A 14,804-nucleotide genomic window follows, 5' to 3' on the forward strand; every position below is an offset into this window, starting at 1 on the left:
TGTTGTTGGTATGTTTTGAGTTGTTCTGAACTAGAAGAAAGTCTTTAAGTCAGTTTTGTGTTGTCTTAGGACTTTTGTCTCATATTCCTTTCTGTCCATGGTTGTCTGATGGGCAGCCCATTGTCGTGTGATGGGCAGTCCGTGGTCATGTGATTTGCAGTCCGTGGTCGTGTGATGGGCAGTCCGTGGTCGTGTGATGGGCAGTCCGTGGTCGTGTGATGGGCAGTCCGTGGTCGTGTGATGGGCAGTCCGTGGTCGTGTGATGGGCAGTCCGTTGTCGTGTGATGGGCAGTCCGTGGTCATGTGATGAGCAGTCTGTGGTCGTGTGATGGGCAGTCCGTGGTCATGTGATGGGCAGTCCATGTTTGTGTGATGGGCAATACATGGTCTTGTGATGGGCAGTCCATGGTCATATGATGGGTAGTTCATGGTCATGTGATGGGCAATCCATGGTCATATGATGGTCTGTTTTAAGTTCTTCTGAACTATAAGAAAGTCTTTAAGTCAGTTTTGTGTTGTCTTAGGACTTCGGTCTCAAATTCCTTCCAGACTATGGTTGTGTGATGGGCAGTCCATGGTCATGTGATGGGCAGTCCATGGTCATATGATGGGAAGTCCATAGTGATGTGATGGGCAGTTTGTGGTCATGAGATGAACCCACAGTTTCACATCTTGTTATCAGAGTGCTGTTTTGTTACGAACCATGAACCTATGTGTCCATTCCATGACCATGAATTGACACCTTATGTCATTTTGTTTATACCAAAAATAACACTTATGTCCTGACCTGGGCAATTGTCAATTTCAGGATCGTCTGATCGACCATCTAATGGCAGGTGTTGGGGGGGAATAGAAGGATCAAGGAAATAGAATTTTAATATGTCGATTTCTTTAATTCTTAGAAGAGATAAATTGTCTTCAGAGATTTCCGACAACACTTTCCTTACAGGTTTAGCTGTTTTCCATAGTATATGGCCATCTTAATGCAAGAAATCTTTCCATAAGAATTCCCTCAGCTGGAAATAGCTCAGCATAAGGGATAGGCAGTGTTTCTTATTTTTCTAGATTTTACAAGTTTAAAGTATATCAAAACTTAGTTCCCATAGAAACTGAATGTTTCACTGTTCTCCTGTACGTAATGAATGACCTCAATAGAATATGAATATAGCAGGGCCACGTACAGTTTTTCTACCCTCCGTCACAACAGAAAAGGTCACTGCTAAGTAACCTGGCTCAGAGCTTATTAAGCTGCAAGAGTTAAACATTGATAAAAGTTACGAGATGAGAATCTCATGTTCAGACTAACCCCAATGTGTCCTGTTATTACCGACAATGTATTTCTTCTTACTAATGCTTTCTGACGGCCAAACATGACACATTTTATGATATAGTCACTACAGCCACTTCATACAGATATCGGTAAGGGTCCAAGTGTCGGACCCCTGCCAATCTTTCATTGATGACCTATCATAAGGATATAAGCCTTCTAAAAGATCATTTTGACTTACTAGGTTCTTTATACTCCCACCGTCGTTTCCTATGGATGGACACTATACAATACTGGATCTATGTTTGTACTTACATCCTATGCATGGGGTTTTCTATCTTACTATCCCTTATGATGTCAAATTCTACAGCCAAAAAGGAACTTAAAGGAGTCACCTTATCTCTTATTTGTTGCCGGACTTTCTCCCTCTCGGCCTCCATTCTGGCATGTTTGGCCTTTCTTTCCTCCTCCTGTTGACGTAGAGCTTCTTGCCTTTCCTCTTCTTTTTTTTGGGCATCTGGATCTTTCTCTTCTTCACCTCCAAGCATCTTTCCCATATCCTTTGTTGCCCCTGTGTAAAGTAGGAAAACAAACATGGCGGTAAAGAGGTGGAAAATACAGTAGATGCAAAATAATTTGGTTAGTTGGTGGGAAAGAAACATATTTTATATTTGAGCCTATGGTTAGTCACATGTACAATGTCTACCATTTTATTTTTTTGCCTGATAACATTAGTGTCTCAACATCTCAATTCTTAGGACCCTACATTTGACGTACACTGTCTACCAATAAGTATTTGGACCCCTGTGCTAGAATAGAAAAACAACATTTATTCCTATCCAATAGTTGGTAGAGCCCAGCAGACGCTTCCTTACGGATGGTATTGATGGACACAATACTCCCGGATGCCTGGTGACACTCCTGGTGTATGTGAACCATCGGTTGGGTGCGGTTTCTCTGGCCAGCACCCGTCAGTCTCCATCTCCCAGTTTCGGGGATCTGCCGACGCAGGGCACATTCCGTCAATCACCCTTCACCTTCCACTTCGTAATCACATAGACCACTGTCAATTTTGGGGAAATTCAGTTCACTTACTATGTCCCTTAAGGATCGACCATTTCTGTGGTACCCCACAATTACCCCTTTCTCGAAATCGGACAACTCTGCACTGTGGCATCTTGCAGATGTCTAATGCCAATGCTGTTTCCTATGTAACGGCAGAAGGCGTGACCTACATCACAACCGCAGATATCTTCATTGCATGGGCGTCCAAATACTTATCGGTAGGCAGTGTATGTATGGTCCAGCTCCTAGCATATATGTATGCCAAACATTTCCCAAGGTCTCTGTTGACCCTTTGCCCTTTTGGCATATATTGAGTTGATATTTTATATACCTATCCCATACAGTAAATATATATGGGTGCCTATGGCCAAAGTATCCCATTGTGTGCCTAGAACAAAGGGATTCATCTATGTCTTCCAACATAGGAATAAGTTGTAGCTCTCTCCAATGTATAACTCTGATAAAATGCTCTTAAAAGATGTGAAGAGAGCCTAAGGTATAGATAAAATTGTACTGAAGAATGTAAAGTGTGAATTTATGTTTGCCAATGTTATGGCATATTACATTAGGCCAATGAAGGCAAGTCTCATGGCACCATCGGATTAATCCCATCCCATGGTGCCTATCTTTGTCATCTACAGACCATGCACTTAGACTTGTCACTATCAGTAGTTCCTACTCTATCCCAATCCATCATTCAGTCATCTCATTACACCCAATTTTCGCAAATTTTTCGTAATTTCATTACATACACAGTCAAGGTCAGGCAGATTTATGTATCCTTTTCGCCCAACTGTGGCAAGTTCATGTTTGACATCGCATTTGGGCTGAGTCTCCATTGCCCAATGCTTATATATAAATATTAGGATTCATTTCCACAAGAGATTAGATTGTTATTCTAGCAAACTAAGACTATAATTATTATTAGACTATTCTAACACTTGGGATTTGCTCCAGAAGATGAGGGAATATTTCGGTGCTGAGTATGTGCCAGAGATTCAAAGCTCCTCTCTAAGTGTAGGATTGATATGGCGTCTGTCTCCGCATGGCCTTCACCCTTTCACGCCCATACCATATTTAACACTTAAAGGGCTCTCATCAGCCTCACGCCAGTCATGTATACACATGGCTCCGATCATAGTTGTGTCATCTACTCGATCAGGTTAGTGTTTTAGCATTCATCCCTTTGTCAAGTCTGGTTGTATCAATCTGTGATCTGATCTATGAAACTATAAACATTTAAAATGGTGTCCAATCCAAATTTGCCAATGGATGGTATCCACATGTCATTGTGTTTTTATGGTCCCAAAGTCACTGACAAAGGTAGAAATACGTTGGAAGAAAAAAGAATGATGTGTTTTTCATATCAGCTATGGACAGCACACGAGCAATAACACGCAATTCACATGGACATCACATGTCCACAAGAAGCAGACATGGATAAGCCCAATTTTTTTTTTATCTATATACACCATGATAGTGATGGAAAAAGAGACTAAATAAGTAGTTCGGTCTACACATCATCCGTGTAGAAACTCTTTATCCTTAATGACCACTAAACTAAAGTGATGTAATGAAGTAACGCAATGTGTAATGCTAATGTAATAAGCCATTTGTGGGGGGAGGTAGCTCAGTAGAAGTAATGTTGTGGACCCAGTCAAGACAGGGACACAAATATTGCAGCAAAATGGTTTATTTAAGATCAACAGCACAATAAATAAACCTTGATGCAAAATAAAATACAACCTTAACTTCAGGCAAAAATAAAACAAATTCCTGCTCGTCCGAGCGAACAACTAAACAGAACAAATGGCCTAACTATACATGTGGCTTACTATCAGCCACACAAAAAACAAGCACAATATAGTCTCACCGGACTCAGGGTTACAGGACAGACCCAGACGCCTCCTTACTTCCTGGATCTGCCCTGAAGTGCAGGCTCTGCAACCCTTTATGGGCCAGTAACAAGTCTTAGGACCTACACCTTGCCCTGGACCACACATATGTCAGGAATCTGGGACTGATATAGCGGGACTCCGGCACTTGGCTTTCATCTTCTCATATGTTACATAGCTTTGTATTAATATTTGCAACGCATAATCATCAATGCTAATTACTCCATGGAAACCAACATTCTAACTTCAATATATCCAATTTAGAAGCCAGAAAACTGAAGTTTAAAAAAAATAATTAAGAAAACCAAATTGAAGAAATGTATTTAGAAGTGTTAGTGACTACTAAGGAGAAGGACATTGGATCCCCCTTGCAGATGTTTCTCTTGGTTGGATTAAACCTAAGGACTCCGGTGCTGGAAGTACCAACTACTGAGCCACCATGCTGCCCTCCACATTGGGGCTCCAAAATTTTTTCACCTTGCCCAGAACTCTGACCACCACTGGCACAAATTGGGCTTTGGACCTCCTCTTTCTAATCAATTCAATGTCAAGATCTTGTACTTCGTGAATTTCTCTGTTTCTTTCATGTATCATGTCAGTAGCAAGAGTCAAAGCGCAAACTATATTTTTGGGAACAGTCTCGAAATGTTTCTTGGAAATTTTTTAAACACAGACGTTTTTCTTCATCTGTTAAAACGATAATTCATTTGGTTAAAATCATCCTGTTTGATCAACTCTAGACTAATGTGGATGACCCATAGAGTTCTGAAATAAGAAATAAACTCTGCCGCCATTTGGGACTTGGAAAGATTCATCTTTCATGAAAATGTCAGCACAATCAATCAGAATTACTCAGAAACCATCTTGTATTACACTGATCAAACTGAGCTAATGAAAATATTTCAAAGCGAAATTGATATGTTTTGTGTTATGAATCAGATATAAGGTTCTTGCGAGGAGCAGGCACAGTAGGAGGTGATATTGAATATTCATGCATAGCCTGCAAGCAATATACAACTAGACCCCAGAATGGCTAAATTCTGTGGCTCGGGGAAAGCATCACATCATTAACTACATTGCCTGTCTAGAAGAAGCAAGAAAATAACCCAGTATATAATGGAAGGTAACCCGGGATTGAATAAAGTGAAACTAAATAGCTCCAGACATTGTATGGAGAGGTCTCGTATTCGAGGATCAAGGACACTCTTGTCAATTGTCTATATCTGGAAAAAAGTAAGGTCTTCCTTCTGATCTCATAGACTCCTTAAAGTGTTTGTCTACTTTCAAATATATACTTTCTGTATCAATTCCTTCTGATCATTGACTGTCAATCACCTGACCATAGATGGTCAATCACCTGACCATAGACGGTCAATCACCTGACCATAGACAGTCAATCATCTGACCATAGACGGTCAATCACATGACCATGGAGTGTCAATCACCTGACCATAGACTGTCAATTGCCCAACCATGGACTGTCAATCACATGACTATGGAGTGTCAATCACCTGACCATGGCCGGTCAATCACCTGAACATGGACCGTCAATCACCTGACCATGGACCGTCAATCACCTGACCATGGACCGTCAATCACCTGACCATGGACCGTCAATCACCTGATCACTAACCGTAAATCACATGACCATAGACTGTAAATCACCTGACCATAGATTGTCAATCACCTGACCATGGACCGTCAATTACCTGAGCGTAGACTGGCAATCACCTGACCACGGACTGTCAATCACATAACCATGGGCTTATTTTAAACCTATTTTAGTGACACATTATAGCTGGATATAATAAATGATAAATCACTCTTGTTTCCCATAAAGCTGTACTTGGATCAGCCACGGATTTGACTTCTTAAACCCCTCCTGATATTGAACAGTGGACATCACAGCTACAGTGTATGTAATAGACGGCCAAGGTCATCCAGAACCATTCATAGCATATCACCATTTTCTGACATGTAGATAAGGATATCAGGAACGGTATCCCCATTATGGTAGCCCAACAAAACCTATGAAAAGGGGTTCTTTCATGTGGACAACCCCATTCTGAATTTCGAATTTCGTAGAAACGACGCATACAACAAAGGAGTTGATTTCTTGCTGCTCTGCTTCATATTTGACTAGAAGCTTAAAGGGGTGTTCCAGTTCTTAATATTGTTGGCTAGTGAAACTTATAATAAATATTTTATAATTACTCATCCTTTTATCTGGACATCTCTGGTGTTCTTCGCCTTTACCCTGCACGGGATTACATTAACCAATCAGAGTATCAGCCACTCATTGTCTGAAGTGCTCGCGTACAGTTAGGGGAACCCAAATGGAGACTCTCTGGTAGATCTCCGGTAACAAGAACAGGTAGGTATACAGCAGGGGTGCTCACACTTTTTCAGCGTGTGAGCTACTTTATTAGCTGACCAAGGCAAAAGATCTACTACCCACTTGTGGGCGGGGCCAGGACTGGCCTGTGGGCGGGGTCGGGCATGTGGGTGGGGCCGGGCAGATCGTGAGAGCAGGAGACCGCGGCGTTCTGTGGCCGCCCAGGGATCCCCGGTGTCTGCTTGTTCACAGCGCAGGCTGAGAGTTATCTCTGGACACTGGCAGGCTGGGGCTGCGGCAGCCCCGCCTGCTAGTGTCCGGAGATGACTCTCAGCCTGCGCTGTGAACAAGCAGCACCCTGGCCCCCTCCATCCCTAAGAGCGGGGAGCCCGTCATCCCCCGGAGCTTCTGCTACCCGGCCTGCAAGTTTCCGGAGTGCTTGTTCACAGCGCAGGCTGAGAGTCGACTCTCAGCCTGCACTGAGAACAAGCAGACACCGGGGATCCCTGCATCCTGTGATCGACCCATACGTCCTTTGCGATCGACCAGTAGATCGCGATCGACGTATTGGGCACCCCTGGTATAGAGTATCTGTTATCTCAAGCCTCAGTATCCCGTCTCATTAAGAACTTGAACACCCCATTAACAATATTTTTGTTCTACCGCAAACAGAGCACGGTTTGGAGGCTCCTGCTTTGGCCAGTTGTCTTCAAGCCTATCACAAGGCTCTTAGTGTGTGTGTGTAGATCTGTTCTATGTTTATTGTTCCTTTAAGCATATTAGAAACTATAGTAATCCCAGTATAGTTTTTCAATCAGGAGCAGATGATCAGGGTTACAGAAAAGATCTCTTACCCCCTAAAGCTTGTTTCATAACAAAATCCATGGTCCTCTGATGAGTTCTGCCCTGCTGGTCAAAGAGATATTCTCATCCAGTACTGTTGTAAGGACACTCTAAAAGAAAGAGAGAGAACATATTCAGAAATATAGAATATTTCAAGGAAATTGATATAAAATGTAAATATTACTGCAATTTATCACATCTATTAAATCAAGACATGTAGTGTCCATGACTACCAACGAGTGTTTGTAACGTGTCTACAGTAAGTTAGAATGATGGCATGTCCCGTCGTCAATGTATTCTCATTACTGACGCTACATGAATATAAACTGGTCCCCCTGGATCTGGAGGACTGTATAATTAATATAAAAGTCAAATAAAGATAATTACAAGTAATAAACGACCTTCAGTCTAAGCAATGCGTAAAATCAGGAGCACAAGGAAAGTCTGCTTCCCCTTTCCCTGACATTTTCTACCAGTTTCCATTGGGGTTCCTGTATTTTTAGATTAGTATTCTATGTTTGTATCACACTGCGGCAGAAACTTCTTAATTACATGCAATTGAGCAAAGAAGAACTTGACACTTTTTCTGGCAAAAATAGAACCTTGAATTATTTTTGCCACCAGTTATTATAGACTCGCAGAAGCGGCATCGGGAGGATAAACAGAAAGTTTTTGAACAGGAGGACTACCGAGAATGGAAACGTATTTTTCCTGTTGCATGTAACATTTGATCTGCCTGCTGGGACCCCCTTGATCACTTGAACAGGGGTTACTCTATCCCAATGGAGCAGCAAGCCAAGCATTATCAATGTCATTCCATTCATTCTCTATGCCACCCTGGAATATTTGGCCTGCCAATCCAATTAGTTGTGATCGGTAGGGATCTTAGCGGTTAGACGCCCACCGATCAGTGTGTTATACACAATCCAATGGATAGGGAATAACTTAAAAGCTTAGATCAACCCCTTTAGCAAAGTTCATAGTTGCACCTATTTAAGTTCTAATAACGGCACCAAAACTTTTTGGTATTCTTTCACATGGTTATTGAGGCTGGGTGACATGTTACAGACACACAAAGGTGCAACTAATAATTTTTCCCAAGGTGTGCCGAAAGCTGATCCAACCTGGGGATTGATGTAGTTATGAATTATAATCGGGCCCCACTTATCGTGCGCTATTGCTAACACTGGGGTCTACTTGAGTTTTAGACAGTCCCTTGAGCTACCTCTACAGTCCCTATAGCTAGGCTCCTGGTAAAATGGAAACACATTACTGCCTACAACTGTAATTCTAGTAAGTAGTAGGAAGGTTTGCTAAGGATTACGGCTTCCAAAGGCGGAATGTTTAGTTACTAGATCTTTTCTCCCTTATCATCATCCACAGGGGCGTGGAGACTAAAGAATAGTGCAAATGTTTCTTCAGCCTGGAAGACGTTCCTTGTGATTTCGAGAACTATCTGAATCTTGTTTCTTATATAGTCAAGTTGGAAACGGTATAGACCAACCAGTAGGAGGCATCACACCTAATTCCAAGCCAAAGAGATAATCCTCTATCCATTTAATGCATGCATTGATCAGAGCTGTGTGGCCATGTGGTCACAGATAGAAGCCACAGTCCGGCTGCAGATAAGTATCAGCCATTCACTCGTATGGGGTCATTGGCACCTAAGGTAGCCTTAGGTCGTGGACATTGCAGACTCTTTTACCCTATAAAATACTTTATGCCATGTTCATCATTGATGCCCAAAAATCACCCCGGCACTGTGAGGTTTTCAGAAAAACGTAGCAAAGAAAAATTTGTAAAATTTTACTATGTAAATCTAGATCTGTCCAAGTATGACACATGTTTTATGACATTAATACATTGAAGGATATGGCGTTGAATAATATATGAGAGGGAAATTGGTCAGGATTCCAGAGTCACGCCAAATGCAACTCATTTACTAAACTTTTCTAACTAGACAAGTATCAGAAAACCAGATCCTACCTGGCCATGATAGAGCCATCATCAATAGGAAAATAATAACCATCTCTATAATGATAAAATACAGACAATATAAAGAATGTATATTTGGCAATATTTAATTTAAAACTATGATTCTGACACATCGACCATCTGGACTTTCCATAATCTCATAGACGTAAATGAGGAAATAATGGCCTTCTCTTGCCTAAAAGCCTCTGTCTTCACTAAGTACCAGAACCCATTAATTCAGTAACCATGTAAGGCCCAGAATCTCTCTCCATTAAGTACCAGAACCCATTAATTCAGTATCCATGTGAGGTCCCAACTTCGGTTTACACGTTACATGAGACATGCCTTACTCTAGTCCTTGTTTATCCTGCTACAGTATTGCATTTGGTGCGCTCTCATGACCTTGATCTACATCAGCTAAATTGAACATTAAGTGGCTGTTACAGTTCTGTCTATATATATGAAAATAATATTTTAACAATGACAGAACCGCTGGACTGCAGACACTGCAGTGAGGTCCACAAGCCCCAGGGGGAAGAGGCGGCCGTGTGCCTGAAAGGCTAACCACCAGTTAACTGCACTGGCAGTGGTGTTTGTGCGGTTCTGGTGTGAACTAACTGCAAACACACTCTCACCAGTTAACCTCACTGGGAGAGTGCACCTGTGCAAAGCCGCTGAGTGAAGCTGAAAGAAGCCTTGCACAAGACTTCTGCTAAAATACAGCAGAGGAATAGGCACTAATACAAGCTTCAGCCTGCTGCACAGGAAAGGCTGCCAGGGGTTAAACTTCACCCCTGGTCAGTAACACAAAGGGCTCCTAACCAGTTTGGGAGCAACAATATGATTGGACAATTCCAATAGGTTTAGGGGGGTTCCTACTGGCAGAGCCAAGGAGTCCTAGTTTAGATCCCTGACCTGACATTCACAGGAACCTGACCCTAACCTCCTGTCTCAATTTTAGTCAAAGTGTGAGCACTGGGCGGGCGTCGGCTCACACTATTTAAAGGCTAGTCCCCGCCCAACAGGGGCGGTGGCATGACGTCACCGATCATGCTCAGTATGGCCAAAATGGGACTTAGCCTCTGAGCGGACCCAAAATGTCTGAGCATGCTCAGTAGGGAGAGGATGGCACTTAGCCTCTGAGCAGCTCCAAAATGTCTGAGCATGCTCAGTGGGCCGAAAACTGGACATAGACTCCAGATACCTCACTGCACAACGCGGAGGGCGAGGTTTGGATTGGCCCGCAGGTGGCGCCATGTGCTGGACGGGAAGCCTGGCTCTAAAAGGCTCTAAAAGGTAATGAAGAAAAGGAATCTTGACATGTTGTAAGGGTCTAGTAGCTCAGTGTGAAAGCCTGAGCTACTGTAGGACTAAGGGTAAGCGAAGAAAACGTCCTGGGATTCATGTTTGTGGTGAAATGAAAGATATAGATTTGTAGTTAGTGGAAGAATATGCCTGGAAAAGATCACTGCTTTGTGTTTCTGGATGTTAGTCTGTCTGTCCATGACGACCATTCAGTCATCTTAGTAATCACGACCTACCTGCAGACTTCAGAATGGTTCCCTATCTACCGTGGGCTCCTGAGCTCATCTTTCAGGTTTGAGTCCTGACTTTGAGCTGTTTTTGCTTGTTGCCTCTCCCTTGTACCCAAGTGTATATTGTAGCTAGCTAGATACATAGTTAGATAGAATATGGCTTTGAATGCCTTTAACCATCTTTCTCAAATGGTGTTAGGAGTATTTAGGTTCTTTACTTTCTATTTTTCTTACCTGGGGAGTTTTTGGCTGCGCGGTGTCTGGGGTGGCATCCTGGCGCTGCGGGGTTGTCCTGTCGTGAGTATTGGTGCACACCTTCTGACTTGCACGCGCGCACTGCTGGTAGGCAGCTTTATCTCCTGGTTGATTAGTCTGTCCTCCCATTTGCACCTGGGAGGAGTGGTCTCTACTCTGTATTTAAACCCATGCCTCCCATGGCTCTGTGCTGAGTGTCGCTTTTACAGAGCTAGGCCTTAGGAGGAGGAGTAGGTGGTGTTCTGGGATAGAGGAAGTTCCGTGGTTGATTTTTGGGAGGTTTGGGTGAACGAGTTGGTTTGTGTGTTTTCCCTTCTGTGTTCACCAATCCTACCTCTGTGTATAATTGACTGTGTGAGTGAATTGCCTTATCCTTTGATTTCTACTCAGTTTCCCTGTGTTTGTTTCCTAGTGTATGGTTCCTTCCGATATTGGTTTGGGGGAATCCTTTCCCACATTTTTCCTGTGTGCTGCTTGTGTTGTTAGTCAGCGCACACCCTTGTCAGTCCCTGTCAGTAGCAGCTTCACTTGTTCGTTAGGGGTGACCCCTTTAGTCTCCAGTCCCTAGAGATCTTATAGGGCATTCCTTCTCCCACTTCCCTCTAGGCCTACGGAATCAGTGAGAGAGGAGCTGTCGGGGTCAGGCTTAGCCTGAGTACAGCCGACCCACACCCGTGAGGCAGGGACCGGGATAGCTAGTGGGAGTAGTGCAGGGCGAGATTCCCTACTGCTATCCCTTAGCCCCGTTGCAGCTACCTGGACTGACATAACAAATGGAGCCTCCCACCAGAAAACGCGATATCACACTAGGCACAGCGCGTTTCAGGGGACTTTATGCCAAACCCCATCATGCCTTTAAATAGTCCAATAGATTTGCAAATGAAACTCATATATGGCTGGTATATATGGCAGACCCTCCAAAGGCTCTTTATTCAGATTTCTGAGGCTCTGGTATACCCCACAGTCTTCACTCCTTATCTATATCCTGGTGACAGCCTTCATTTAATAGACTAGTAAGCAGATGTTATACTAACACTAACAATTTTCCACTCACATTTGAATAAACAATTTTTCCCTGGTTCTGTTTAATAAAACATCATGCTTCCATAATGGAAAGGTTTAACTCTTAGAACTCGGTGTATAAAAATACAGATTTTACTCTATTATAAACTAATAAGTCCTGACTAGAGATGAGCGAGTAGTTAAATACTCGATATTCGATATTCGTTTCGAGTAGCCCCTCAATATTCGACTACTCGAATCGAATATCGAATCTTATTACTCTATGGGGGGAAAAATGCTCATTTCAGGGGTAGGCAACATTCGATCAAATTATACTTACCAAGTCCACGAGTGAGGGTCGGGCTGGATTCTCTGAGAAGTCTTCTCCGTGCAGCTTCCCCACGGCATCTTCCGGCTCTGAATTCACTCTGCCAAAGCAGTCAAAGCGGCCATTTTCTTGTAGCGCGGGCATGCGCAGTCGGCTCTGCCCAGGCCCGATGCCTGGCAGAGTGAATTCAGAGACAGAAGACGCCACGGGGACGTTGCGCGGAGAAGACTTTTAAAGGTAGGAGAAGAACCAGCGTTGATTGGCCAACTGTATAGCATTCGGCCAATCAACGCTGGTTCTGCATCAAATTTTTCAATTGGAATAGCGAGTGGTACTCGATCGAGTACGAGTATTTCGAATACCGTAGTATTCGATCGAATACCTACTCGATTGAATACTACTCGCTCATCTCTAGTCCTGACGTCATGGTTAGTCATTTAGTCATTAGTTAATATTACAGATTTTTCAATATAATAAGGCATTTTTACAATAGGATCAGACTTAGTCAGAAGACCAGAACAACGGACAACCATTACACACTATAATGGGGTCCATCTTGTGTCCATTGGTTTGAAACTGAAAGTGGTGGATGAAAAAGCCATTCAGGAACTGGTGTAGAATTCCCGTATAAGTCACATCCCGGTCTGCCCCGCTCCGTCCACATCCCTGGAAGGTGGCCAGTGAGGTACAAAATAGGGGATATGGCACATCCTTGGTTCATAAAAGAGCCAAAGGCGAACCACATTATCATACATCTATGTCAGAAAGATGGTGTAGATACATCGATAGATTTCCCCCAATATATACTGATCAATTTTTTGCTGCCAAAGAAACAACATTTCTTAAACTTGGTCCTGTTGTATTAATATATTGCTTATCTTTATAGGTTTTCTATGATGTCATATATTCTTCAGCCATTCAATGGATTTTTGTATCCATTACTATAATGTAGATGAGTGTTCTCAGCTCTCTAGGCAATTAAAAGCCCTTAACTAGATAATCAATGCGCGAAGCTCAAGATAATGAAGATACAATGCTATGGGACAATATATCTCACCCTGAATCTGGTGTCTTCCATCCGCTGGAGGGGAATTCATCTTTTTCAGGAACTAAACTGGGCTACAGTCCTAGCTATGGATGCTAGTAAGACGTAGGGCAGCATAGCAATTCTATAATGTATCATAATATTTGGTCCTATGGTTTCTAAACCAAATTTTCTAAAATGATTAAGATGGACCGTGCCATAGGTGATGCAGAGGTTGGACGGACCCTAGGACAAAAGCTCTGTCACCAGAATCGAGAATATTAGTCCATCTTTGCATATAGGTTTGGGTCACCTGAATCATACAGTGTTTTCCCTTTGTGATATGGTGCCTCTGTTGCTGAGATCAACTTTTTTGTAGTATGCAAGTGAGCTCCTTGGATCAGCAAGGTCCAAAGAGTTAAGCGGTAATTCCCTTGTTGCTCCTTTGCATATTGACCAAACTGCGTATCTTGGCATCAGAGACACTGACTCCCAAATGGAAAATTCTCTTTGATTCCAGTGACCTTAACCTTTCTATCTGTGGGGCTGGGTTGATATTCTGGGTTAATAAGGGTAGACCCAAAGGAGACGTGCCCAGTGATCTGTATCTTCCTTCTTCCGGGAATGTGATGTCTGAGAAGAGCTCCAAAGCTGGCATGTGGCGCTCTTCTGTGATATAACGCGCCCAATCACAGGCCTCAGTGGTGACATGGACCTGCTGAGTATCATCAACACACGGCCATGTCAGTTCATCTGAGATTAATCCCAAATTGTTCGGTTTTGGCAAAAAAACCCAAACAATTGGAATATCTGGGACAAATCCAGCTCATTGCAAGTAGAGATGAGCGAACAGTAAAATGTTCGAGATTCGATATTCGTTTAGAGTAGTCCCTCAATATTCGACTACTCGAATCGAATATCAAACCCCATTATAGTCTATGGGGGGAAAATGCTCGTTTCAGGGGTAGGCAACGTTCGATCAAATTAAACTTACCAAGTCCACGAGTGAGGGTCGGGCTAGATCCTCCGAGAAGTCTTCTCCGTGCAGCGTCCCCGTGGCGTCTTCCGGCTGTTCATTCACTCTGCCAGGCATCGGGCGTGGGCAGATCCGACTGCGCATGTCCGCACTACCCGATACCTGCCAGAGTGAATTCAGAGCCTGAAGATGCCGCGGGGAAGCTGCATGGAGAAGACTTCTAAAGGTAGGAGAAGAACCAGCATTGATTGGCCGACTGTATAGCATTTGGCCAATCAATGCTGGTTCTGCATCGAACTTTTCCA

General features: G+C 43.1%; 1 protein-coding gene across 2 annotated transcripts in view; it reads right to left on the reverse strand.

The window, feature by feature from the left end:
• Nucleotides 1-14,804, reverse strand: part of CPLX2 (complexin 2) — a 98,992-nt gene that overhangs the window by 16,036 nt on the left and 68,152 nt on the right. For both annotated transcript variants that reach the window (XM_075275056.1, XM_075275055.1), the window contains exons 2-3: nt 7,417-7,515; nt 1,663-1,838 (exon numbers count right to left, since the gene is read on the reverse strand). In XM_075275056.1, coding sequence (XP_075131157.1) covers nt 1,663-1,838; nt 7,417-7,447 — 207 coding nt within the window. In that variant the 5' untranslated portion in view covers nt 7,448-7,515. The remainder of the gene's footprint in view (nt 1-1,662; nt 1,839-7,416; nt 7,516-14,804) is intronic.

Source organism: Leptodactylus fuscus, chromosome 5 (genome assembly GCF_031893055.1).
Source record: "Leptodactylus fuscus isolate aLepFus1 chromosome 5, aLepFus1.hap2, whole genome shotgun sequence".
Lineage (NCBI taxonomy): Eukaryota > Metazoa > Chordata > Amphibia > Anura > Leptodactylidae > Leptodactylus > Leptodactylus fuscus.